Source organism: Sinocyclocheilus rhinocerous, unplaced genomic scaffold, assembly GCF_001515625.1.
Source record: "Sinocyclocheilus rhinocerous isolate Xijiao unplaced genomic scaffold, SAMN03320098_v1.1 scaffold2515, whole genome shotgun sequence".
Taxonomy (NCBI): domain Eukaryota; kingdom Metazoa; phylum Chordata; class Actinopteri; order Cypriniformes; family Cyprinidae; genus Sinocyclocheilus; species Sinocyclocheilus rhinocerous.
In genome coordinates, this window is record NW_015637115.1 from 156,377 (window position 1) to 182,963 (window position 26,587).

The 26,587-nt window shown below is 37.6% G+C and overlaps 2 protein-coding genes across 3 annotated transcripts in view; one reads left to right on the forward strand and one right to left on the reverse strand.

Annotated features, from left to right (window-relative positions):
* Nucleotides 1-677: 677 nt before the first annotated feature.
* Nucleotides 678-10,683, reverse strand: LOC107748430 (fibronectin type III domain-containing protein 7-like). The gene is made up of 15 exons (XM_016563202.1): nt 10,574-10,683; nt 10,291-10,297; nt 9,903-10,166; nt 9,327-9,587; nt 7,809-8,066; nt 7,171-7,422; nt 5,745-5,999; nt 5,198-5,455; nt 4,826-5,089; nt 4,208-4,462; nt 2,777-3,037; nt 2,346-2,375; nt 2,135-2,187; nt 1,675-1,680; nt 678-853 (listed from the first exon to the last, which is right to left on the reverse strand). The coding sequence occupies exons 1-13, from the start codon at nt 10,628-10,630 to the stop codon at nt 2,165-2,167; spliced, it is 2,445 nt and encodes an 814-aa protein (XP_016418688.1). The 5' UTR covers nt 10,631-10,683; the 3' UTR covers nt 678-853; nt 1,675-1,680; nt 2,135-2,164.
* A 1,745-nt stretch (nt 10,684-12,428) lies between these two features.
* LOC107748431 (syntaxin-binding protein 3-like) overlaps nt 12,429-26,587 on the forward strand; it is a 17,050-nt gene continuing 2,891 nt past the window's right edge. For both annotated transcript variants that reach the window (XM_016563203.1, XM_016563204.1), the window contains exons 1-16: nt 12,429-12,519; nt 13,544-13,593; nt 14,733-14,814; nt 15,051-15,127; nt 15,218-15,290; nt 15,381-15,481; nt 15,575-15,720; nt 15,827-15,920; nt 16,729-16,853; nt 16,973-17,071; nt 20,241-20,307; nt 20,413-20,478; nt 20,638-20,718; nt 22,471-22,606; nt 22,723-22,829; nt 23,207-23,308. In XM_016563203.1, coding sequence (XP_016418689.1) covers nt 12,474-12,519; nt 13,544-13,593; nt 14,733-14,814; nt 15,051-15,127; nt 15,218-15,290; nt 15,381-15,481; nt 15,575-15,720; nt 15,827-15,920; nt 16,729-16,853; nt 16,973-17,071; nt 20,241-20,307; nt 20,413-20,478; nt 20,638-20,718; nt 22,471-22,606; nt 22,723-22,829; nt 23,207-23,308 — 1,452 coding nt within the window. In that variant the 5' untranslated portion in view covers nt 12,429-12,473. The remainder of the gene's footprint in view (nt 12,520-13,543; nt 13,594-14,732; nt 14,815-15,050; nt 15,128-15,217; nt 15,291-15,380; nt 15,482-15,574; nt 15,721-15,826; nt 15,921-16,728; nt 16,854-16,972; nt 17,072-20,240; nt 20,308-20,412; nt 20,479-20,637; nt 20,719-22,470; nt 22,607-22,722; nt 22,830-23,206; nt 23,309-26,587) is intronic.

Genomic DNA, 26,587 nt, shown 5'->3' on the forward strand with positions numbered 1-26,587 from the left:
CAGACACAGAGATGCAGTGCGGTAAGATCGCATTTATTTGAATTAATTAATTATATCATTTATTTGATTTAGCGAGAGAGAGAGAGAGAGAGAGGGATGAAAGTTGCGTGTGTGAACCTGCGTCTGCGCGCCTCTCTCTACAAGCAATGAGGCTTAGTTACTTAAAAAATAGCGATTTTACCCCCTCATTGCAGAGAAATATAAAGTTGCGAGTCAGTAGCTTGTCGAAGCTATTTTACTAATAAAAGTTTCCGTGATGTGTTGTTGTTGTCGTGTGCAATAATGTGTGTGCGTGCCTGCGTCTATGAAAGCAGCGAAGCCTACTGCATATATTTTTAGTTTAGCTATAAACCCGAGCCCGACCCGAACCCGAAGACCTCAATGGGCTCAGGGCAGGCGAGAGAGACGCAGACTCCCGCTATAACTTTACCTGCTGGTGTTGCTGTTGGACAATGTTTCTTTAGAAAAACAAGTAGTTTGTACATTTTTAGTGTTATATTTTATAATATTGGCATTGTTTTATTTTTATACTACACATTTTTTTATCTCATCCAATATTTTGAGGAGACACCTTGCCTCCTCGGAGGAAACGCCCCTGCTTATAACAGTTGTGGCTATGTGACTTTCTCTTTAGAAATGGGGAAGTACACTGTTTTGAAACAGAAACTGACACATTATTAATGCAGGGAATTAATTTTACTGTCAAACTATAGATGTTCATTCACATTCCAACAAATCATGCATTTGACAAACGTCCAAGGGAAGTTCAATTAACAGTTAGATGTAGATTTCCCTCAGAGGCACCGCATACTGTAGGGGAGTTCAAATTCAATTACTGCTCAGATTGATCTTCCTCTTTTTAAAAAACAAAACAAAACAGGGAAATTAATGTTAGTTTCATTTTATGTTTGTTAAAATGATTCCTGGAAACTGATGCATAGCCATAACCACTGTCAAATTACTTTTTTTTTTTTAAAGTGAGATGTTTGGATGTTGCTTAGTACAAAATCTTCTTTCATAACATAACATAAAATAGCTTGTTAAAGTTCCTATCAACTGTTTTTCAAGTGGAGAATTGTAGAAATTCTAATTGTAGAGTGAATTAAATAATGTGACACACAAGATCATGAATTGTCTTTAGTGAAAATCCCTGAGATGACATTAGGGATCCCTGAAATTAAGTTAAAATAATAATATCAATTCATTGTTTGTAGAATTGAATGGATTGTGTGTTGATCACATATGTGACCCTGCACCACAAAACCAGTCTTTCTTAAGTGTCAATTTTTCGAAATTGAGAGCTGAATAAATAAGCTTTCCATTGATGTATGGTTTGTTAGGATAGGACAATATTTGGTCGAGATACAACTATTTGAAAATCTGTAATCTGAGGGTGCTTGTAAGAAAATGACAAATTCCTAAGAAAAATTCTGCCATTAATCATATTACATGATTGACATAAATTACATCTTTAAAGCAATTTAAATATATAAACATAAGTGATTGGACAGTGTTGAATCCTGACTAATTACATTATTCAGGTAATTATATTCAAATGAGTTCACAGCCTGACTTCAGAAGCCAGTGCAGACTGTAAATGATTTAGTTGTAAAGCATTCATTTTCTTTCCTGGTTTGGGGACTTTTTTTGAAGGATCCAGTTGTCCAATATTACCAGAAGCTGTACAGGAGAAAACAATAAGTCAGAGTTATTTAAAGCACTGGAACTGACTATATACAGTAAATGTAGCTGAAAGCCAGTTATTGTTTCAGTAGTATGGTCATGGGTTATCTTTGTGTATCCTATTCTTCTTGCAATTCAGAATGGCGACACAGCTGAAAGTTTTGTTTAAGCTGTACCCTCTACTGTACAGACATGAATTTGCCAAAAAAATACCTTTTTTATATAAAAAAAACAAACAAGCAATCCCAGCCCAGATGAGAAAAAGTGACACAAAAGTAACGTAACGCATTACTTTCCATAAAAAGTAACTAAGTAATGCAATTAGTGACTTTTTAAGGGCGTAACGCAATATTGTAATGCGTTACTTTTAAAAGTAACTGCTTTACTGCAGATTAGTCTGTAAAAGCACTGGCATGTGTAATGAAGACACATGTGTTTGTATTGGCCGTACCTCACTGTTTGAAGGACATCCATCCCATCATTATCTTTTTCCTTGATAGAGCACTGTGAGTAAAGAAAGGCTTCAATTAAAGAGTGTCAAATATTTCATGTCCTCATTTCATTTCGAGTAACAGAGCATTATGAACATGTTTGTCTTATTTTTGATATGACTTGAGCAATTCATTTAGTTCAGGTTGAAATGTAGATGTTCTCAATCTTACCCATTCCAACATTGCTGCCCACACATGTGACTGAAAGACAGAACATAACTCAAATCAGGCATTTTTATGTTAATTTCAGTTATTTAATGTTCAATCACAACAGATATTATGAACTATAGTGGCCCAAAAAGTATTTGGACCTATGCAGTACTTACAAAAAGTTTGAATGTCTATGATTTATATAAAATAGCAAAGGAAGTGGCATTTGTTTAAAAGAAAAATAAACAATAATTTCACAAATTTTTTGTTGAGTTTAAAATGAAAAAACAACAGATTTAAAAGATGAAAAAAAGTATTGCCACACTTCCAGGTTCATGTTCATATCTGCTTGGACACCTGTGTGAACATTTGATTTGTTTGGAGATTTTATCTAATGCAAAGAGAAAAAAAAATCTAAATCATTTTTGGGCTTCTGTACTGAACTTCCTTACCTGAATACATCCTGCTGTTACAGAACTGGACCTTGGTTCCGTCTGGATTCAGTGGGGCAACGACCACAGTGTAGACCTGACCGCACACGATCTCTGACACAGTGCATGTGTAGCTGCCGGGCTCTGGGCTGCACGCGTGAGTCCTGTCCCTTCCAGTGACTTCTGCTGTGTATTTGGTGAGGCCGCTGCTGGACCTCCAGCGCACAATCAGCGTGTTATTGCTTCCTCTATAGAGACGGATGCCTGAGGGACAGCACTGACCTTGAAAGAGACGACAACGTTTGATGAAGCTCCACACTTACATGTTGTGATAAGATTGAACAGGTGACATTATTGCTGTAATCTTTATACACGTTAGCCGGCATTTTTTTTTTACTGGCAAGATTTTATAAATGCTGCATTAACTACAGTTCAACAATGCCTACATATCTATTTGGCTGTTGGCTAACATTATTTCCCCCAGCTGTGTGGCCTAAAAGATGTCAGCTGAAAAGAACAGTCATTTCAGAGGCAGAGCAAGTTATTACATTTTACACTTTACTTCAGGATATGAAGAATTGTATGCAGTATGACCAGAAACTTTTATCATGAAAAGGCTAAATGTTGATTTCATGTTGACTCCAGAAGTAATGCTGCCTTCACGTGCTATTGGAATTCAAAAGTCAGAAATTGGACATGAATGAGCTCTAAAGTCATATTTACAGCTGGGAATAATTTTAATATCCAAGTTTCTGAGTTAGACAGGCATTGAGCTTTAAATATGGCAGAGGGGTGAACCATTTCAGTAGTGTTAAGTTTTCTTTGTTGTTTCCACAAAATGTATATTGCCTTCTTTTGCCATTACAGTTATGTATATTTAGAGAGAGAGAGAATATAATTTATTTGACCAGAATTCTGACCATCAAGCACGTTTATATGAAAGTTGATATGGTTGCCATTCAATGGAATGCTACGTTTTATTCACATTCTGTTGGATATTGGCTAAATATCTTCTATACATTTTGGCTTTAATAAGATTTTACCAAGGAATAGCCATGATTCCTGTTCTGTACGACAACAAAGCACTTGAATGCAACAAACTCATAATTACGGAAGGAAAGTAGGACATTTCCAGTAGCACACGAAGGCAACTTTAAAAATCACTCAAAAAAATTTATGGAAGCAGTGCAATTTTTATATTATTGCTGTCTGATGAAAACACATATCTCTGGTTTTGAGAATTTTGAAAATTTTTGAATTTTGACCATAAACGTAACAGGTGACCTTGTGACAGAATTCTGTATACAGTATGGTGCTAAAGGTGACTAATCACGTTATTTTGTATTACATTTTGTAAGATTTTTTTAATAAAAAGTGTTTTCTTGCTCTTGAATCATGCATTTTTGGACATACATTTCATTGGACAGTGACGCTATGTATATGAGGACATACTGGCAGAGAATCCGTGATAGGTGCACTCCGCCTTGTGCCCGGTGCGACTGATGGCATCCAGTGAGACGGTGTAGTTAGTGCCACAGGTAATGCATCCCATCACGCATTCTGTTTCCATAGTGTGACACTGTGCATTGCCGCGTGGTGAAGACAGAGAGGTGATGTAGGTCTGGGCTCCGAGAGCGGGCGACCAGGTCACGTTTGTCATAGCCTGGGTCACATGGCTCACAGTGAGACTGTCTGGACAACAAGGTGCTGAAAAAACAAATAAAGTATAATTGTAAACTTTTAAACTAAAAAGATGTATAGGTTGTGTTTCAAAACCCAAGACAGCATTCTAATTGAAATGGAAACTCATAAGTGACCAGGAAGGAAGTACACAAGAGACTTGCCTCGCATTTGATTTCAGTCGTTTTCTGTTAGCATGTTGCTAAGCTAATGCCACCATGAGCTTAAACATATAGGACATACTGTACAAATATTTTTTTTTCTTGTTTCAATGATCTTGAATGTATTTTAGCTGCCTATGTAGGTTGTCTTTCTCTTTTCTTTTTGACCCACGTGGCTTCCTGACTGTTTGAATCACCTTTTTTGTTTAAATCACCATGAAAACCTAACCTGTTTCCAGGGAAACGGTGAAACTGGGCATGCTCTCTCCAGCTGAAGTTGATGCGATGGTACTGACTTCATAGACGGAGCCACAGGGCAGGCTGGACACCAGACAGGAAGTTCCATTTGAGTGACAGACGTGCGTGTCACCCACTATGCCAATCACACTGACGGTGTAGTTAGCAACTGTGTTAGCAGAAGTCCAGCTAACCAGCACACTAGAACTAGACATGTTAGTCTGGCTCACACTGGTGATCTCAGGCATGCATGGAGCTTTTCGGAAGAAAGAAAATGAGAGAGTGTGTGTACAGTATACATTTGTGACACATACACATGATCTGTATGTTGGATGTATTTTCCACTTTGTGTGCGTGATTATACCTGTTTCATGCGTTTGTGGACTGCAGGTGAGGTTGCAGCCGCTTACGTCGTTGCATGGTATGACGACTACACTGTACCGGCTGTTGCAAGTGAGGTCAGAGAGGGCACACCTGGGCGCCGTGTCATTACACAGAATCACTTCGTTTGCATCCACAGCACGGGTCTCATACAGATCTGCACCACGCACAGGAGACCACTCTATCATCAGAGTCTCCCAAGAAGCTGCAGAAACCGTTGTGAGCTCTGGGCAGCAAGGCACTGTGGATAACAGGTTGAGATAAATACCTTTTTTATGTAAAAGCATTTTTTTATTTAAAAAATGGTCAGAAAAAGCAGCTACTGGTACTAGGGGGGAGGTCGTTCCAGAGAGAATTGGAGAAATAAGCCTGTGAGTGCAACATGAATCAATATTTTTTCCTGGTTTCTTGGAAGAAAGGTACTGTACATTTTAAATGTAGCATATAGATTGCCTATGACCTCAGAGCTAAAATACATGAACAAACAGCCACAAAACTCCAAATAATTCTACGGCATCTTTAAAACTCACAGGTGGTGTGGTTGAGGAGAGGTCCTGGGGGACTGGGTCCAGCATGGTTGTGTGCAAACACACTCATGATGTACGAGTATCCGCAGTGGCAGTGAAACCGACAGTATAGCTCAGTCGAGTTGCACATCCCCTCGATGCCATCGTCACTTTTAATAAATGTGGTGTAGTACTCTGCATGAGGGACGGCGCTCCACTTCACAGAACAGTTGCCAGGCACCAATTCCTCCACCCAGATGGGCTGTGGGGGACAAGGGACTGACAAACAACAGATTAGGCAGTGAAGGATACTGCAAAAGGCAAGATACACAGTGAAAATAGCTTAAATTTAATTCTGTTGTTCACGCAAAGCTATCGATTCTTCAGAAGACTTGCAATAAAGCTCTTCAGACCTATGGATAGATCCGTTTGTAAATGACATTGTTTATGAATGGCTAACCTCTTGTGAATGCATGTGAATTGAGTAATAACCTGAGCTAAGTTGCTGAATATTGAGTAGGCATCTTTGGTGTGCAGTGCCCGTCTTCCCTATATATAAAGTACACAAGATGCATAGGACCCCCGAACCACCCCTTTCTCCCAAAGATGATTTAATGACCAGGGCTGTGCAACTAATAGAATTTTTTTTAATTTTATTTTTTTTATGAAAACAAAATGATGCCGCATTCCATTCCTTTCCTTTAAAGCGGTGCGCTGTCACCCTTTCTACGTAACATCCAAATCAGTCAAATCATGCAACATGACTGTCATAATATACATTCTCCTGCTGGACTGTTTTGGTGTTTGGTGTTTTGGTGAATGCACTGACAGGGTCCCCCTCACAAAGTTTTGCCAGTCCAGGACTGGCACTGTTGATATGTACCGTAAAAATGGTCAGTCAATGTAGTAATTGTTGTCATATAACCGTGACAGTTATTGAATGTCCTGTTTTTGGGTGGACTGAGGAGGGAACTTTGTGTTGTTAACATTACGGTATGTTTACATCAGAAGTGTCCAAACCTGTTCCTGGAGGGCTATTATCCTGCAGATTTTAGCTGCAAACCTATTTAAACTCATCTGAACCAGCTAATTCAGGTCTTTGAAAATTCAAAGCAAGTGTGTTTGAGCTAAACTCTGCAGGACGTTGACCCTCCAGGAGCAGGATTGGACAGCCTTGGTCTACATAGTAAATGTGTGTCTAGTCCCGCTCCTGGAGGCCTGCTATCCTGCAGAGTGGTTCTAGCCCTGATTAAACCAGCTAATCGAGGTCTTTAGGATCATTATAAACTTCCAGGAAGTTGTGTTGGAGTTAAACTCTACAAGAAATTGGCCCTCCAGGAGAAGAATTGGACACCCTTGACGTAGTACATCAAACTGAGCAAGAACGTTGTGTTATCTGTGATATGACCTTTTAATGGCAAACTATTTTATGTGTGAATAGTTTACTCACATGAAATAATCTGTACTGGGTATGAAGGGACACTGTTTCCGGCCTGGTTGATAGCGATCACTGTGACAGAGTTTGTCTCTCCACAGCTCAGAGGAATCAGGATGCAGGAGTTACTAGATGAGGAGCAGTTCTGTCCGGTCAAGCTCATGGCGACATACTGCTCTGCACCCTTAGCTGGGTCCCACGACACCACAATACCAGCATCAGGGGTGCTTGTCACCACTAGCTCAATGGACTGAGGAGTGGGAGAACCTGTGGGGACACACACACAAAGTTTAATTTTTCAGCATTCGCAGATTTTTAGCATTGAACATTTCCTAACCTCTGGAGTGTCCGTTCCTGCTCCTGGAGGGCCACTGTCCTGCACAGTTTAGCTTCAAGCATAATTTAACAGGTGTTAAAACAGGTTGAAGCTAAACTCTGCAACATGTTCGCACCCCAAGGAGCAGGATTGGATAGCTCTGCCTAACATTCTGTACTTGGTGTACATGCATTGTTGGCTGCACTTTTATTGAGCCATTTCTTTTCCTTCAGTGTTAATTACAGGCAGGACAAAAACTGTAAATGTGTGTCAAGTGCAGCAGATTCAGACTACTTAAGATTAAGTAAACTTTCTCTTTCCATCTCTATTGTCTTACGTGTGATCTGGCAAACTGTGAAGTCATCTCCGGGAATGTTCTCAGGACTCCAGGCATTTCCTTTAATACAGTATTTGGTTCCTGCCTCCAGGTCTGGAAAGTGAACCTGAGTTTCTGTGGTGTTGAGGGGACTTTGGCTGTACGAGCCTTCCTTGATGATGCTGAGACTGTAGAGGACAGCATGATTCACTGGCTCCCACTTCACCAGGATGCTGCTGTTGCTGGGAGAGCTGGTGTTGAACTGAGGAGCAGAAAGGACTGGGGTCCAACAGAAGAGAAAAGATAATAGTGAGATCAAACAGACATCTGCATTGTGACCCAAGGTATTGAAGATAGTTTTTTCTGAAGGTTGAATACCAAGCTAAGTGATCTAATTCTGATCCTAGATTTATTAAGTGATATGGATATGAGGGACAGTTGACAGGTGTCAGATGGCTTTACATAATGAGAGCAGTACCTTTTCCTTTCCTTTCCTTTCCTGAATGTACTGCCTTTTCCTGTCCTGTCCCATCCTTTCCTTTCCTTTCCTTTCCTTTCCTGAATGTCCTGCCTTTTCCTGTCCTGTCCCATCCTTTCCTTTCCTTTCAGTTTCTTCACTTTCCATCCCTTCATTTCCTGTCCTGTCCTGGCATTTCCTATTCATCCATTTCTCATTCATTTCTTTTAATTTTCTTCCATTACTTTCTGTTCCCTTCCATTCCCTGTCCTTTCCTTCTCTGTCATGTCCTTTCTGTCCTCTATCATTCCCTTCCATTCCCGTTAGGTCCCTTCTGGTCTCTTTCATCACCTTCAGTCCCTCTGTTCCTTTCCCTCTTCAGTCGGGTCCATTTCTTGTTCTGTCCTGCCCTTCCCCTAGAATGTCCTGTCTGCCCCTCTCCTGTTCTTTACTGATGCCTTTCCTTGACAGTTTCGTTTGGAAACTGGATTCTTTTCACTAAACCCTAGGCAATGGTTCTACTCTTACCACTTCCGGGTGTGACGTAATTGGAACAGTTCTCAGATTGCTTAAGTTGTTTGAAGAAAACACCCCATTGTTCTGTTTTGGATCATATGCATGCGTAATTCTGTGGATATTTGTGATAGGATTTCATATCGAGGCTATTCTGAGAATTCATCTCAGGTGGAAAACATGCTACCTGAACAATGACACAAAACTGCTGAGAGCCCAGAGGTGAAGACACAGAATACATTTTCTGTGCCCAGTCCCTTGAGGAGGGCAGCCCTTTTGTCATAGTTCAACGTCTCATATTTTGCCTACAGAGCAAACCCGGATATTGTTACTTAGGGACACATGCGTGAGAAACCTATTTCATTGAAAATGTGAACACAAGCTATGCATGCTGCTAAAAATCAAGCCCATGAGATCAGCCATGTAGCTTATCCTGATCTTTCTCAATGAGAGGATAAGGTTACAACACTGGGTGAGGGTTAGAGAATAGCCAACTCTGTCCTTTCATGAATGGATAATTTCTTTGGCCTCTAGGTCAAAGAGGGTGGAGAGGGACTAGAAGAATATACCTGTCTTAGCCTCCACGGAGATGGAAGGCTGGCTTCTGCCTGCGCTGTTGACGGACATGACACTGAGAGTGTAGTCTGTGTATGGCTGGAGGTTGGTGACAGTCCCCGGAGAGCCGGGTACTGGGATCTCTGAGAAGAAAGATCCATCATTTGTCTCAGCGCGTAGGATGTATGAAGTGGCACCGGAGACCGTAGTGAATTTCACAGTGATGCTCTGGCTTTCTTTAGAGGAGGCCATCTCAATGGTGGGCACATCAGGAGCTGAACATAAGATAAGAAATTTAACAGTTCCATTCATTTCAAGCATCATCAATTTACTGTCTTTAACACTAAGAGCCTAACTGATTCAAAAATGTTAAACTGCAACAAGGTCAATTTAACAAACAAGACGCTAAGCCTGAAATAGGATTAAAAAGGTCAGGAATTCTATTGGGAAAACCTAGAATTATCACGGAATTTAAAAAAATAGTCATTTCCTGGCATAGAAAGGTCATGGAAATTTCTTTCAATTCTGAAAACACTTCCTAGATCCCATCACTACTCTTTAGCAAGCCATGTGTAGATTTCAGTACGCACCAGTAGATCCATCCACAGCAGCATCTGTCAGCATGTTCATGTGGCTGTCCAGGGCCTCGACACGAAAGGTGTACGCAGTGTTGGGATTCAGAGAATTGACGGAGCCCATAATAGTGTTTTGTCCAAAGCTGGCAAAGACCACAGGGACTTGAGAGTTTCGGAGAGAAGCTGTTACTCTGTAGGACAATGCGCCTTCATATTTGCTCCAGCGCAATACTGTGCTCTTTGATGTCACCGTAAAAATGCTCACGGTCATTGTGCTGCCTGAAAAGACAAAACAACTTAATGCTGGTTAAATATAATACAAATCACAATCAACAACAGCGTATTTATCAGTATGAATTTGAATTTAAGCAGATACTGTGAATTTGATCCAGATGAGCAGTACCTGATGCCTGTAAATGAAACCGTTCACAAAGACTTTCATTAGATTGTAAACATTTATATAAGTATACTTTTTTTAATTCCAAGTGTTTTTCATAACTGCATAGCATTTGAAAAAGTAAGTATGAATGCATGACAGAATCATAGAAAATGATTATTTTATTTTTTGTTTAAAGTAATACTATTTCCCTTATTGCCACATCATTCTATGCTGCATGTTATGTTGCACTTAATTTCTGAATAAAGGGAAATGAAAAGTGAATAAATAAAATGTGACATAACTCTACCTGTGAGACTATTCCAAGCAAAAGCACCAGCCCCTTGATTCCTCCAAGGACTGCCATCTGTTTTCTCTGTTTGAATCCTGATTCCTCAATCTAAACTCTGCAATCTCTTCTGTTTCTTGTGTTTTGGCTGACTATATGGAGCTTTTCTTAAAAGCATCTCTGATATATTAACCTAACCCCGCCTCCTCCGAAGAGCTGGCCAATAAGAGCTGGGGATGAGAATGAGCTGGCCAATCAGAAGTGAATATGACATGCATTAAAAAAGGGATGCTGTATTATAGCCTGTGCAGTCTAATGTAAATAATGTAGTTTATACACATTTGTGTATTTAGTTTTAGTACTCAATTAGGTAAATAACATTCATTCTAAAGTGTTACACAGGAACGCTGTCCCTGTAATCTTTTCTTTAAAAAAAATTAAAAGGAGACGTCTCACCACAATTATCTTTTTGTAATTTTAAGGTGGTAACGATTAAACATTTATTTTGTATGTATAATTATTCTAAATAATTCTGGATCCAGACATATATTTTGTTGCCTATTACATTTTTACTGTTTATTGAGGTTTTCCTTTGTGAAAATGTACCCCATTTGGTCTGAACATGTCCCAGTAATGTGTGTTTGGGTCATTCTTCATTTGTGGTGACAAGTAGTGTCCTACTTATTTGCAACAGTTGAAAAAAAAATTTAAAAAAAAATGTATATATATAAATATATATATATATCAATGAATCAGAAAATGTGTAGGTACTTGTATTTTGTAGAAAACTATTTGTGCACTGTTAAAAAAAATATATTCAAAAGTATTTAAATGACTTTGATAGATGTGTGTTTAGCTAAATATGTTCCACATAGAGGTATCATGGGATGCAATTGCAAAAATATAAAACATTTTACAGAATTAAAGTGCTTATATTGTGAATATATAGATTTTATTTAACGTACAATTTAATTATTATTATTATGATCTAAAAACAACAACAACAACAACATTTTATTATAGGCTATTTTAAGAAAAAGTTGTGTCCCCAAACTTAATGTTTGTGGTGTTACCAGTGGATGTTGCCTCTTTAAAAGGAAAATTATATATGTTTACTTTTTTTGTGTGTAAAGGTCATTGCAAGTGATGGTTGTTCTGAGGAGTGCATGGTATAATTATTCTTAATTTTCAAACATTTTGCTAAATTATATAATAATTTTGATTATGTGTCACACTTTATTGGTGTTATGCTGATAACTTGCAGATTTAACATATTTGAATCTATATTTTGATAATTATAGTCGCACTATAGGCTATATGTCCCTTGATCTTAAAACTACCATAATGGCAATTTTAGAAAAAGTAGGATTTGTGCTAATTTGTCTGGTTTTACTGCCTCTTGGTGAAAATAAGATCACTGACATAGTAGTCAGCATCAGTATAACCATAAACACAGGTATTTATAAAACCAAAATGCCATTAAGCATTCATTTTTACTGAATATTTAAATGTTAAAAGACATTGTTATTAAAAATATTTTAAAAAATTTGCCTTTCCTATGTCACTCCAAGAATGGCCCGTTTAATCAACTTCGTGTCTCCAGGGAATTAATGATGGAAATGTGCAATAGTTTTTTTGTAATCCTTTAAGATATGAAAACTTTTAAGATATGCGCCTATACAGAAATGGACTTCCAAAAAATAAACTCACTCCTAGGAAAAAGTGTGCTTACTAGAACAGGTTTCAAAACAGTGCATTCACAAAACCAAATATAGTACGGATTTTTTTTAAATAGAATTTAAAAATTTTAAATAGAATTTTAAAAATCCATTTCAACACAAACTGCTCCGTCAAAACTGTCCACACGTGACTCCTCCCGGAGTGCGGAGGAGCGCACTGCTTTCGACTCACTCAACTCAAGATGGCGGCTGGAGCTGAGCACGGCTTGAAAAGAATAGTTTGGCAAAGTAAGTTCATGGAGTATTCAGCTGATTTTCTGCACACTTCTTGCATGCACAGCCTCGTGCTTCGTCATTTATAAGAGTTCAACTCCGAGGAAGAGCTGTCAGAAGTTTATAGAGATGAGTTTATGCTGGGTTTGCACGGAGGAGTCACAGTCGTTTTTATGAAGTTGTTTGTTTACGCGTTTGTTTTGGTGTTTAAAAAGCAAACCATGTGGATTGTGTTCCGTATTTTGCGCCATGTTTGTCTCATTAAATGTCGTGCATATGCCACTGAGTCACTGTTTCTGTTAGCTGCTCTGCTAAATGTTAGCCAGTCCAGTCCAGTTTCACTACTGAGTGCTCGCTTGTCAATTCTGCGCTGGCTGTTTCCGTTTTAAGAGTTGCGGGACGCGGAGTGTTTGATGATGTCATAATGGAACTTCAGTTCTCCCGCGCCCGTGTGTTACATTCTGTGAAGTTCATCAGTGACTTCCGGTCGGCTGTGTTGTGATGTTTTTATACAGTCTATGGTTGTGAACTGCGACTTGTGTTCACAACATTTGATGAAGACTAGCCATAACACACACGAAGTGATTTTGCAGTGTTAAATATGTGGATTCATAGGTAATTATAAGCTGATTATAATTGTGTATGTGTGTGTTTTTCAAAGTGTTATAAATGGATAGGCTGCACTTTCACATATCTGTATTGCAGGGGGGCCGCAGCAGATTTCCAAGGCTGTGAAATGGCTCAAATTATTTTAAATATATTATTTTTTAAATAATATAACTTAATCAGAATATGAAAACATCCACATATCAAGATCTACATGTAAATTAGCATTTATGAACTTTACAAATTAGTATTTTCCACACACACACGCATACACACATATTCATTTGATATTTATAAGCTGTTTTTTACATGTCTGTGCATTCTTCAAGCAGAACAAACTCAAAACAGGAAGTAAAGCTTCTTGGAAATTTTTCTTGATTTTCAGTTCCATGGCACTGCTATAACTAACAGATTCCTTTATGTGGCGTCACAGGAATCAAGGACACCCTCATTGCCGACTGCAGAAAGTCAGAAGTATGGAAGGTCAGTTTGAATGATTTCTTTCTTTCTTTCTTTCTTTCCCCCCTGAAGCTTTCCGTTTATATTTAGCAAATTTGTGGCCTTTAAAGGTCTCCCACTGAGCAAATGAAGTATTGGCTCCGGCTGTAATCCTCTGCTGTATACTAAACACAGAAGCTGGCTGACCTGACTGGTATCAGAGCAGGTCACCTACAGGACATTTTCCTTACTATATACTAAACAAAAACATACTATTTCTGGTAACCTCTTTCAAGTATATATATATATATATATATAGTAATTAATTTGTAGCATTAACAAGATGACCCGTTGAATTCATTTTGGGAGCGATGACTGATTGAATGTATTTTTAGTCCAGTGCCTGCATATAAGATTAATATTGACCAAGTTCAGAGGCTGTCATATGTGGATCAACTTACTATGTTGTGTATTTTCAACAGTTTCAATATGAAAAATAACTTTTATATTGATTCAATGGATTTATTGCATTTTGCAGGGCTTAGGCTAAGCCCTGTCTATGAAACCGGGCCTATAAGGTCTCATTGGTACATTAACTACCATTAAGTAACAACACATTTGTTTTACAGTATTTATTTATATTTGTTAATGTTCGCTAATAAAATTAATGGTCAATTAAATAATCGTAGTAATGCATTATGTACATTTTAGTAATGTATAAATAAATATGAAAATAAAAATTATGTAAGATTAATCAATGTTTTTCATTGTAGGTACATATTTTTAATGCAGATAAGTGGAATCTTATTGTAAAGTGTGTTACACTATTTAAAGGTGTCCCTGTATCAGTGTAATTACACAATTAAGTAAATAAGTAATATTAATTAATATATACTTACCCGAGGGCTTGGTTTAGGGTTAGTTGTTTGTAATTATGCATAATTTACTTTTATTACTATATTAAGTATATGTAACAAGGGTACAGTAAAAAAAAAGTTACTGACTGAAAAATTACAGTACATACTGATTGACACTTTGAACAGGGATTTGTTATAATAAAGGGTATTTTGATTTGAAAGGACAAGTGGAATTGAAATCCAGCGTATGATTCATGTTATGTTAATGTTAGAGTAATATGATTAATGATTCACATTCTGTGATTGATGTCAAATCTGTCCTCACAGATCCTCATTCTGGACCAATTCACCACGCGCCTCCTCTCCTCCTGCTGCAAAATGTCCAATCTCATGTCGGAGGGCATCACAAGTAAGTGAGAGAAGAGATTTTGCTCCAGTTCTGTTGAACATCGTGTGTGTTAGACAGAAATCCAGCTGTCTGCAGGTTCAGTGTTTGAACTTCATTGTGTAGCGAGAGTCGGTCGCTCTTCCTTCCTGTGTTTTCCAGAAGGGAAGCTTTTCGTTTCCTCCATATCGAGAAAAAGAATGCACATGTGCTGGATGGGGAGTTATTGTCATAACGTGTTACCTCTCGTTTGTTCACAGTTGTGGAGGACCTGCACAAAAACAGAGAGCCAGTTCCAGAGATGAAGGCCATCTATTTCATGAGACCCACTGCCATGGTCAGAGCTCAGGAGACACAAATAATAAGCATAATATCACTTACTTTACTGTGCTGATCTGTTTGTGACCCGGATGTTTTATATTTGCAGTGTGTTGATGCATTTATTAATGACTTCAAACCGAAACCCAAATACAAAGCTGCATATGTCTTCTTCACTGACTGTGAGTCGATTGTCCCAAAGACCAAATAGATTGCTTGTTATTTTCAGCAAGAGTGACATTTTTATTACTTTTATATCAAAATGGCCACAGACTGTCCTGATGATCTCTTTGACAAGATGAAGAAGAACTGTGCCAAGCACATTAAAGTGTGTAAAGAGATCAACATCTCGTTTCTGCCACTGGAAGCACAGGTGAGTGTAGATTCATTTAGCCTGTTATGGCCGAGTATTGTGTTGTTAATGACTGTTGTTAATGTGTGTGTGTTGTATGGGTGACCTGTACAGGTGTTCACCTGTGAAAACACAGAGGCCTTCAAGAGCATCTACACTCCGAACAGTCAGGACAGAGATCAGACGCTGGAGACGATAGCGAATCAGATCGTAACTCTCTGCGCCACGCTGGACGAGTATCCTGGAGTCAGATACAAGAAGTACAGTCAGCCTGCTCTTACTCACTTTACATGTGCTGAAATTACACCTGATGCTTGAATGGATATTTAATCTAGGTTTCGGTAATGAATTCTCTCTTCAATGCAGGGATTCGGCTCTTGATTATGGAAACAAGTTGGCTGAACTTGTGGATAATAAACTGGCACGACATTACGAGTTGGATGATAATTCGAAGAAAAAGGTGGGAGCTGTTGAGTGTTTACTACAACCTCACATGACAGCGTGTCTGATTGATATGGTGGGATTTAGAGCTAGACAATATAGCTTTTTCTTAACATACACTGATGTTCAGAAGTTTGGGGGGTATGTTTTTTTTTATTTTTTTATACTGTTATTCAGCAAGGATGCATTTAATTGATCAAAAATGACAGTAAAGAGATCTATACAAAAGATTTGTGTTTTATATAAATGCTGTCTATTTGAACTTTCAGTTAATCAAAGAATCTTGTAAAAAACCACTGGACCACTGTTTTCATCATTGACAATAATAATAAATGTTTCTTGAGCAGCAAATCAGCATATTAGAATGATTGATCATGTGACACTGAAGACTGGAGAAATGATGCTGAAAATACAGCTTTGATCACTGGAATAAATTACATTTTACAGTATGTTCAAATAGATAACACTTATTTTAAATTGTAATAATATATCTATAATATTTCTGTTTTTGCTGTATTTCAGATCAAATAAATGTAGCCTTGGTGAGCAGAGACAGAGACAATTAATCCGTCAGAATTCTGAATCGATTTCATTGGATAAGACCGTTCGAAAGAACTGATTCATGAAAATTGAATTGCTAGCTCTATAAGCCTAAGTTTTGTAGGAAAAGCCCGAGTAGGATTGGTGAATAAGATCATGTACTGACTGAGACTTTTTTTTTTTTTACCTATAATGTTTGTAATCTTGTTATTTTCCTGATGTTGTCTTATAAGTGATATTTCTGCTTGCACAAAGCTGCCTCTTCAGTGTTTTCCTTTCATATTCAGGGAAAAACGCAGGCTCAGCTTCTGATTGTTGATCGTGCGCTGGACCCTGTTAGCCCTATTCTTCATGAGCTCACCTTCCAGGCTATGGCTTATGACCTCATACCAATAAAGGACAACAACTATGAGTATGACACCTCAACTTACTCTCAGCCAAATCACTTGATTTCTATTTACTTTACCAGACATCCGTGCTATTATTTTGGTTCTGCTGTGTATTGGTGTTTTTCTGTGTGTCTTCTCTTAGGTATAAGTTAAAGGATGGCTCTAAGAAAGAAGCTTTACTGAATGAAGAGGATGAATTATGGGTCAAATTACGTCACATGCACATTGCTGAGGTCACTGGGTGAGTAGAATTACTTGTTCATGTGAGTTTAATCTCCACAATCTGGCACACAAACATTGGGGTGGTCAGTTTTCTTTAAATTGGACTCTTTGTGTCAGTACTTTTCTGCATTCAAAAATACACTACAGTTCAAAAGTTTGGGGTTGTATTGTAAGATTTATGTTTTTGAAAGAGGTCTCTTCTGCTCATAAAGGCTGCATGTATTTGATCAAAAATACAGTAAAAACTAATATTATGAATAGGGCTGGGCGATATGGCAAAAAAAAATCACGATAAAATTTTTCATATCAGTCGATATCGATAATTATCACGATAAATTTCAAATCATTATTTCTTTCAAGTTTAAAGGCAGATTTTTGCTCCTAAGTGAAAGTTGTAGAAATCAGATTAATCATTAATTGTGGTTTTAAACGACTCTTTAATGGTCAGAACATGACAAACATGTAAACATTCTAATGAGTGATATTGTTTCAAATCATGATACAGGTTTGTGTTGTCTGACTTTGGCACATATCTTCAGCACAGTTTGCAGTGCAGGCTGCAATGTTAATATTAAAAAAAAAAAAATGTCTCTTAGAAATGCATGTTTGACAGTAGATTGAGTTGACAGTAGTAGCTTGAGTGTTAAGATGCAGATGTAAATTTATGTTCATTATCAAAAACAGTAACATCTGTAAAAATTGTAACAACCTCATTTTTATATGGTGAAATATAACTGTTTGAGTTTTATTAAAATTAACCATTGGTCTTCCATAGTGATTTGTAGATTGACAAGCTTCCTGACTGTATCATTGCTCAGTGTTTCTCCTGTTTGTCAGCGCTGTTTCATCCGGCTTTAAACTAGTTTAAATCACAGCGTAAAGCGTTGTTTAGTGTGGCGTGACCGAGACTCATCAGCGAGTAACGCATCTGCTCTAGTGAGCTCGCGCTGCGCTGCTGCTTGAACTTTGAGTCGAGCGGATCAATGCTCTGTGTGCCGCGATTCAAATGAGGAGCGCTGTTTCCTTCCTCTTTTGGTGCATAAACACTATATCGAACATTTATCAAACTCTTGTTATCGTTTTATTGAGGAAAATCGCCCAGAGCTAATTATGAAATATTATTGCAATTTAAAATAACTGTTTTCTATGTGAATATATTGTTAAATGCCGTTTTTTCCTGTGATCAGAGCTGAATTTTCAGCATCATTACTCCAGTCTTCAGTGTCACATGATCTTCAGAAATCATTCTAATGCTGATTTGCTGCTCAATAAACATTTCTGATTATTATCAATGTTGAAAACAGTTGTGCTGCTTCATATTTTGAGAAACGGTGATATCATTTTTATTTCTGGATTCTTTGATCATTAAAAAGTTCAGAAGAACAGCATTTATTTGAAACAAATCTTTTGTAACATTATCAATAGTGATGCACCGATCATAGTTTTTCATGGCCGATTCCGATACCGATTTTTTTTACAAGCAAACTGGCGGATTCCAATACTGATTTCCGATTTCTTTTTCCTTTAAGCAACAAACAAGAAAGAATGAAAGTATACTTGAACAATATGTTTATTTGGTATTTAACAGGCCAGACTGGCTTTTGGGTATTGAAAACAATGGGCACTATCACACACCCGGAAGGAAGGGGGCCAACACTTTTTCACACCACTGTATTTAAAAAGTACTGATACACACACTGAAATCATTATACCAAGTTTTATGACAAAAGCGAAGAAATAAAATTAGCAGCACTATGCACTTATTGTTTGCATAAGCAGTGAAATAAAAACATTAAAAAATGATGGCCGGATTTTAAACTAACAAACAATATTCATAACATGTTATCTACTGACATGTACTACATGTTCAAATAAAGTTTTGACCATTTTTTTAAAATAAAATTATAATATTTCAGCCTTAAAATATTTTTTTTCAATAAAAAGGATGTGTCAGAATGATAAATTAAAAAAAAAAAGTTATCTGCTCCATAAACAGTTCTACATAAGCTCATGTGCATTCTAAAAATCTCAACACCTCTGATAACAAGCCTATTTTCCATCGATCGGTTAAGATTTACAACAAAAATCTGGTCTGATTTTTGCATTGGTCTGAACAAAAATATGGCGGACAGACTGAATGAATTTGTAAATCCACAGTTTGACAGCAGGTGGCGCTTATGAACAGCAGAATAGAACTGTTTCCACGGTAACCTCTGTAAACAAAGCTGCGCTTCTAAACACTGCTTTATTACACATTACACGGAGGGAAGATGGAAAGCAAATGCCATCGAAACTTTTCTGAAGACAGTCAGTTTCCTATTATACATTCATACACATAATTAAATCATACATTCTTTCATACACATATGCATTCTTTCCCTCAGCACTCTGCCTTCAGTCATGTTTTCACACAAAACGAAACTACTCTGCATGTTGCGTCTGTGTGAGACTCTTATAATAATAACTTTGATTAAAGCTGAGCAGTATTTACTGTGAGTTTTTCAAATCGCGATAATCAAATACGGGTTTAATGATAATTAAAATATGAAACGGGATAATTAAAATAACCTCACGGCCGATATGTCAAGTATGTCTTGGCGAGCTACCTCCAATCAGGCCACGAGCTACTGGTAGCTCGCAAGCGACGTGTTGGAGACCCCTGCCATATATGTTTGCGGGAGCGGGATTCAGAAAACGGATTTCGAAATACTTCCACACAAATTACATGTTCGCGAATGATTCCAATGTAGTGCGCACTTCCGGAAAAATCGGCCGAAAAAATAAACGTCCGGTTGCCGATCGCGTGTTAGCAAAAACCGTCCGGTTCTGATTTATGGCCGGTCAACCGGTGCATCCCAAATTATAAATGTTATTTGCTGTCACTCTGAACAAGTTAATGCATCCTTGATGAATACATGTATTAATTTCTTTCAAAAAAGAAAAAAAAAAATCACACTGACCCCAAACTCCTTTCTCCTCCTTGGAGCTTGCTGCAGTGCATTATGGGATCGCTTTATCCACAAAAGATACATGCATTGTAGCTTTGGTATTTGCCAAATGGGGGTTTATTCGCAACAAACTTCTGTATTCTGTAAAATAAGCAGATGAGGTGTTAAGCATAAAGCCTATTATCTTCATAAATATCCTTGTTAATGTAATCAGCACTATTGTATTTATTTATTCCAAAGGCAAATCCCCAAACTGGTGAAGGAAATCTCTGCCAACAGAGATGAGAAGAAACAGGCTGATGGGAATGTACAGTATATTTTTACAATTAATTACACCTCCAAACAATAACAGTAGTGTCCAGTTGCAGATTCCCTCATATGAGTATGTCATAGATGCCCCTGTCATTGGCAGATCACAATCGGAGGCTTATCACAGCTCATGAAGAAGATGCCAGGCTTCCGCAAGCAGATGACTCAGGTAATCGAGCCGCCTCACATGTCCTGAAAGAGTGTGCTATCTCATGTCACCTGTGACTGTGAAAGATCACGTTTAGTCTGCCTATACATTCAGTAGTGATGGTCGAGGCTGCCTAAAATACTCGCATGCAATTTAATGTTTCCCATTTTTCTCCCTCAGAAAACTGTCCACGTTAGTTTAGCTGAGGATCTGATGAGTCATTTCCAGAAGAATGTGGAAAAACTCTGCAAAGCCGAACAGGTAAATCTTAGTGATGTCTCGAGGGAAAGGACGCCCTCATCTGATCCAGAGTGTCTCACGTAGGACTGGGTTTCGTTCAAAAATCTTCGATACCGATACCTTGACTTCGATACCGGTTCCTGAACGATACTTTTTCCGATACCAATTTTATGAAATCTGTTTTAACAAGATTACACATTACCTAAAAAAAAAAAAACACACTTAAGAAAAACTGTTTTATTTTTTCAGCTTGTTGACGTTTTTACAGACTCAAAAGACTCATCTCCTGAGCCACTGCACAAGACGGATGATTCTCAGACAGAATCCTCATTTCTATTTATTTTACACTGATTTACTGATGAGCAGCTGCTTCCAGCGCTGTCTGCCTGTGTTTTCTATTCCGCGATCGCTGTTCTGACTCAGAGGAGATCATTCGCTGCTCATGTCAATCATGTTACACGTTCATAACCCGCCCTGTCTCTGATGACGAACATCCATTACACTTCCGCATTTGGTTCTGTACATAAGAAACCCAGAAAAACATTTCTACGGATGAAACATGAACATAATAAACACACGGTTACGACAGTATATGATTTATGGCATTTTAATGCGATTCTGCCTATTTTCATAACAATACAGAGTGTTTACACGAGAAAAGCTAAGCAGGTGTAGCGATTAGCCTGATATAAGCTACAAATAACATATTTCAGCAACATTATATGGCCAAAACACACAAGATCGCGATCAGAAGTTATTACAAACACAAAGTTATTACATGATGGTGGTTTTCAGTCGTGTAACATTAGTGTGGACGGAGATTGTTTCTGAAACGGAACATTAGTGGAAACGCCAGTTTGGACAAAGAACGCTTTCATTTTAAAAAGCTGTTTTAAAGGGGTCATATGATGCGATTTCAATTTTTCCTTTCTCTTTGAAGTGTTACAATCTCTTGGTGCATAAAGAAGATCTGTAAAGTTGCAAAGACTAAAGTCCCAAAACCAAAGAGATATTCTTTATAAAAGTTAAGAGTCAGCCACGCCTACCTAAAACGGCTCGTTCTAACACGCCCCCACATACCTACGTCACGCCGGCATTGTAGTCTACTCTACCAGGATCAGGAAACAGTCCTCCATAAAATGCGCTGCACACATCTGAATATTTGGGTTGATCTGTTCTGGAACAGTGTTGTAAATACAACTTAACCACTGATTTCTAGTTGTGTCCTCTTTTGGAAAACCAAACAAAGTATTTTCGCTTTCGCAACGAAACACACAGCGTGGTGGCGGCGGTGGCAGCAACAATAAAGTTATGCCGTCTTTCTTTGCGTGAACATTTGGGCGGCATTATGCAAATCTTCCCATAGTGATGTAGACATGTGGGGGCATGTTTAAATGAGGTGTTTTAGGAGGGCGTGGACGAGTCTTAACTTTTATAAAGAATATCTCTTTGGATTTGAGACTTTAGTCTTTGCAACTTTAGGGATCTTCTCTATTCACGGACAGCTTGTAACACTCCAAAGAGAAAGGAAAACTTGAAATCGCATCATATGACCCCTTTAACACCTATCGGTCTGCGCAGCGCCACGTCAAGTTGAACACACCTCTTGATTAACCCCTTAGGTATCGAAATTTGGTACCGAACGACAAGACATTTTTCGATACTCGATAGTATCGAGGCAATTCGGTCAGTCCCTAAAAAGCATCGAACTCGATACCCAGCCCTAGTCTCACGTGGTCTTTTTGTGTGTCTGATTTTGTGCTTTGTATGTAGGATCTGGCTGTAGGTGCAGATGCTGAAGGACAGAAGGTCAAGGACCCCATGAGGATGTTACTTCCTGTGCTGTTACACCCACATGACACCACTGATAAGATCCGGGCCGTCCTACTCTACATCTTCAGTCTAAACGGTGGATATTTCTCTTTTCTTGTCATGTAGAGATTGGGAAACATCTTAACTGTCCAGCTTAGTATGTTTTCCTGCTGGATGAGTGCAGCTGAATGTGTGTTTGTGTGTAATGAGCAGGAACGACAGCGGAGAACCTGAATAAACTGATTCAGCATGTGAAAATCGAGGATGAGAGCGGGTATATCCTGAACTGGAAACATCTGGGAGTTCCCATCCTCTCCACGGTGAGTCTGCAGATGCTTGCTTTCTCCTCTGGCACTGCTTCTTTTCCTGTTGATATTGCATAATTCACTCATACTGGTGACTTATTATTTGGTTTTGATGCGTTCTGAATTGCGGTTTAATATCTTGGAATGTATTTGGGAATAGGGAAGTGCTGTAGGTTTATAGAGTTATTACAGTTCCAAAGTTTTAGTATGCATACAAACAAACTTTCAAGACAGTCAATGGCATTTTCTAAACCACAGCAAAAGCTAATTTTATTGTTTATTCTTGCGTGTTGATTTTTTACAGTTCTGATTGGATGCAATACAACTGCAATTTTAAAGGGATTTATTTTTGATGATATTCATTTTTTCACCTCCATCTCTCCTCATAACAGCCGAGCATGTTCTCATTCCGTAAACAACCTCGGAAAGACCGGTCAGACAAGGAGACTTACAACGTGTCTCGCTGGACACCCGTCATTAAAGACATAATGGAGGTGAGGGACACGTCAGTCACGTGTTACAGAGCAAACTATCTAAAGCACAGATAGACAAACATATGCAGGGCTCAACAGTAAAGACTTTTTTCTGCTTTAAATGATCACTTTTTTGTCCATTACTGTTTTTCTGTGTACACTAAAATTCAAAAGTTTGGGATCAGTAAGATTTAAAAAAATATATTTTTGAAAGAAGTCTCTTCTGCTCACCAAGGATGCATTTGTTTAATCCAAAAAAAAAAAACTGAAATATTGTAAAATATAATTATTAACATTTAAAACACCAAGGATGCATTTGTTTAATCCCCAAAAAAAAACTGAAATATTGTAAAATATAATTATTAACATTTAAAAAAACGTGTTCTATTTGAATGTTTTACAATTTTTAGCTGCCATTACTCCAGTCATCAGTTTCAATTCTGATCAAAGAGTATGAAATAAAAATAAAAACTTACTGAGCCCAAAACCTTTTAAATGGTAGTGTATTTTATATATAATTCTTTCCAGTTCTTTTGACAAGACACAACCAAGTTGTATACACAAGTTGTCAGATAGGCCATACTAAACTGACTCATGGGCATTTATTGAAGGGTAAAGAAGCACCAAAATGTCAAGCCCCAACTTGACTGTAAAACCTATATTTGTGGTCTGTCCAATTTTTTATGTTATGAGACAGTGATTTTTATCAGGACAAACTTTTAAGGACTTATTAATAATTTTAAAAAACCTTTACAATTTTGCTCGTAGGGTGTGCTCTTCAATTGCATGCACAAATGCAGCAGTGCGCTGTATATATAAAATTTCATATTAAAGCACAAAAGAAACTACGAGCATGCAATGTTGTAGTTATGTCATCAGTTAAGTCATGAAGTTACCAAAAAGGCAATTAAAGCTGCCTTAAAACTGTCCATGCATGTCAGTATTTGTTATACGAGTCAGATTTAAGAACATGTCTCTGAAGTGCAGTGGTTTTCCAAACTGTCGTGGAGCAGCAGCATTGTTTCCCTGATCTAACACACCCGTTTCAACTCGTCAGCTCATTATAGAGACTTTAAGAGCTGAAGTGGGTCAGAAAAGGTAAAGAGATGTGTGTCAGATCTGCGTCATGTTCAGCAGCAGCTCTTAAAGTAATAGCAGCCAAAAAAACCTCATAGCCAGCTGCTGTGATGTCTGTTAATCAAACAACAAAAGAAAAAAAAGAGCAAGTCAATAACTTTTGTATCTTTAAGGATTCATCTATATTTAATTTAGAATTTATGTTTGATAGCTTTATTCGATTTCTGCATATTTCCTAATTGTTTATTGTTTTAAGTTCACTTAAATTAGAAGTTAAAGTCTAATAAATGTTCAAATTGATAGCTCTCAATTATACTATAATGTTGAATGGCTATAGTCAATGGTTAAAGATTAGAAGAAGAAAAATCATAGAGACATCAGTAGTATTGGTATCCGTGATACTCGCATTCAGTCCTAAAGATGCCATTAAATAGTAAAAAAAATACAGTTTTTATGTTGTTTCTACATTAATGTGAAATTATTGCAATTTAAAAGTATATTTAAAAACTTTAATGTTAGATGGGACTAATTGCGATTAATCACAGTTAATTTCAGAAAAAATGCGATTAATTCGTTGATTTTTTTTTTTTCGATTGACACCACTATTTTTATTATATTGTATTTATGATATTATGTTGTTGAATGTTTAATTTGTATAATAGCCAATGAAGCTGATATGGCAATACATTTAAATACAACCAACCGATCTTTTTCTGACAACAATATTTTGACAACAAATTGAAATTTCATTGAGTTGAAAATTATAGAGCTATAATGTAACTATAGATTTATATACTGGAAAACAAAATATTTAAGTTTGCAAGACATAAAAATGGATGTACAAGGAACAATGAATTTAAAACTATCCCCAAAAGGCAAGTAACTATCCTGACACGCTCTCACACTGCCCTTGGGCTAGCAGGCCGTCCTGATTGTTGAGCCCTGATATATAATGCAGCAGGATATGAGCTTACAGTTATAATGCAAATAAGACCCCATTGCACATATGTATTGTTCAAGGCTAAGGCCACTGACATTATATTCCAGGTTATGACTGACAGATCAAATGTCATGCTTCCAGAAATCATAAAAAGACAATGTCTTATTTTCTTGTCAGCTATTAATAGCACTGGTAAAAGCCATTGGGCTAGAAAGTCATGTGTTGATTTTCAGTGAGTAGTTTCTTCTTCCAAGAAACATTGAATTGCACAAGTTCGGTCAGGCAGGTTCACAGCAGCCACCATGAGAATAGTATTAAAGGGTTAGTTCACCCAAAAATAAAAATTCTGTCATTAATTTCAAAATGGCGCTACAGGGTGTTGCAGAGGAGACTAATTGTTATTAATAAAGTCATTATTTTTTTTCTTTTGCGCACAAAAATTATTCTCGTAGCTTCGTATAATTATGGTTGAACCCCTGATGTCACATGGATTGTTTTACAGATCTCCTCGCTACGTTTCTGGACTTGGGAACATTTCAGTTGCTGTCTATGCAGGGTCAGACAGCTCTCAGATTCCATCAAAAATATCTTAATTTGTGTTCTGAAGATGAACGAAGGTCTTACGGGTTTGAAACGACATGAGGGGAGTAATTAATGACAGAATTATCATTTTTGGGTGAACTAATCCTTAAATCCGAGTTTCTCGTGTACACGTCTGTAGCATTAATGTTATTCCATGAATTTCTATAATGGTCCTTGTATAACTATAGATTGTTTTTGTTGCTGTAGCTTTAAGTCTTCTATACGTAAATGACCTCAATTATGAGATCAAGTTGCCGAATACTTAAAAGATATGACACATGTGGTCATATGTAAATCATAACTGTGAAATTAAAATTCTCTCATGATTTGCTCACCCTCATGTCGCTCCAAATCTCTATGGCTTGCTTTCTTCTGCGAAATACAAATGAAGATATTTGTAATGAAATGTGAGAGATTTCTGTCCCTCCATTGAAACTCCATTCCACCATCATTTTTAAGCTTCAAATAATATATAAGGACATCGTCAAATTAATTCATATGAATCGAGTGGTATAATCCAGGTCTTCTGAGGAGGCGCAGTCACTTTGAATGTATTTAACACACAAATATTAATTACATTTGTTTTATTCATTAGTGAGAAGAGCTAATCTTGTATATTGATAAATCAGCTTGTCAGTTAAACGTGTGTGTGTGTGTGTGTGTGTGTGTGTGTGTGTGTGTGGTAGGATGCAGTGAGTGTG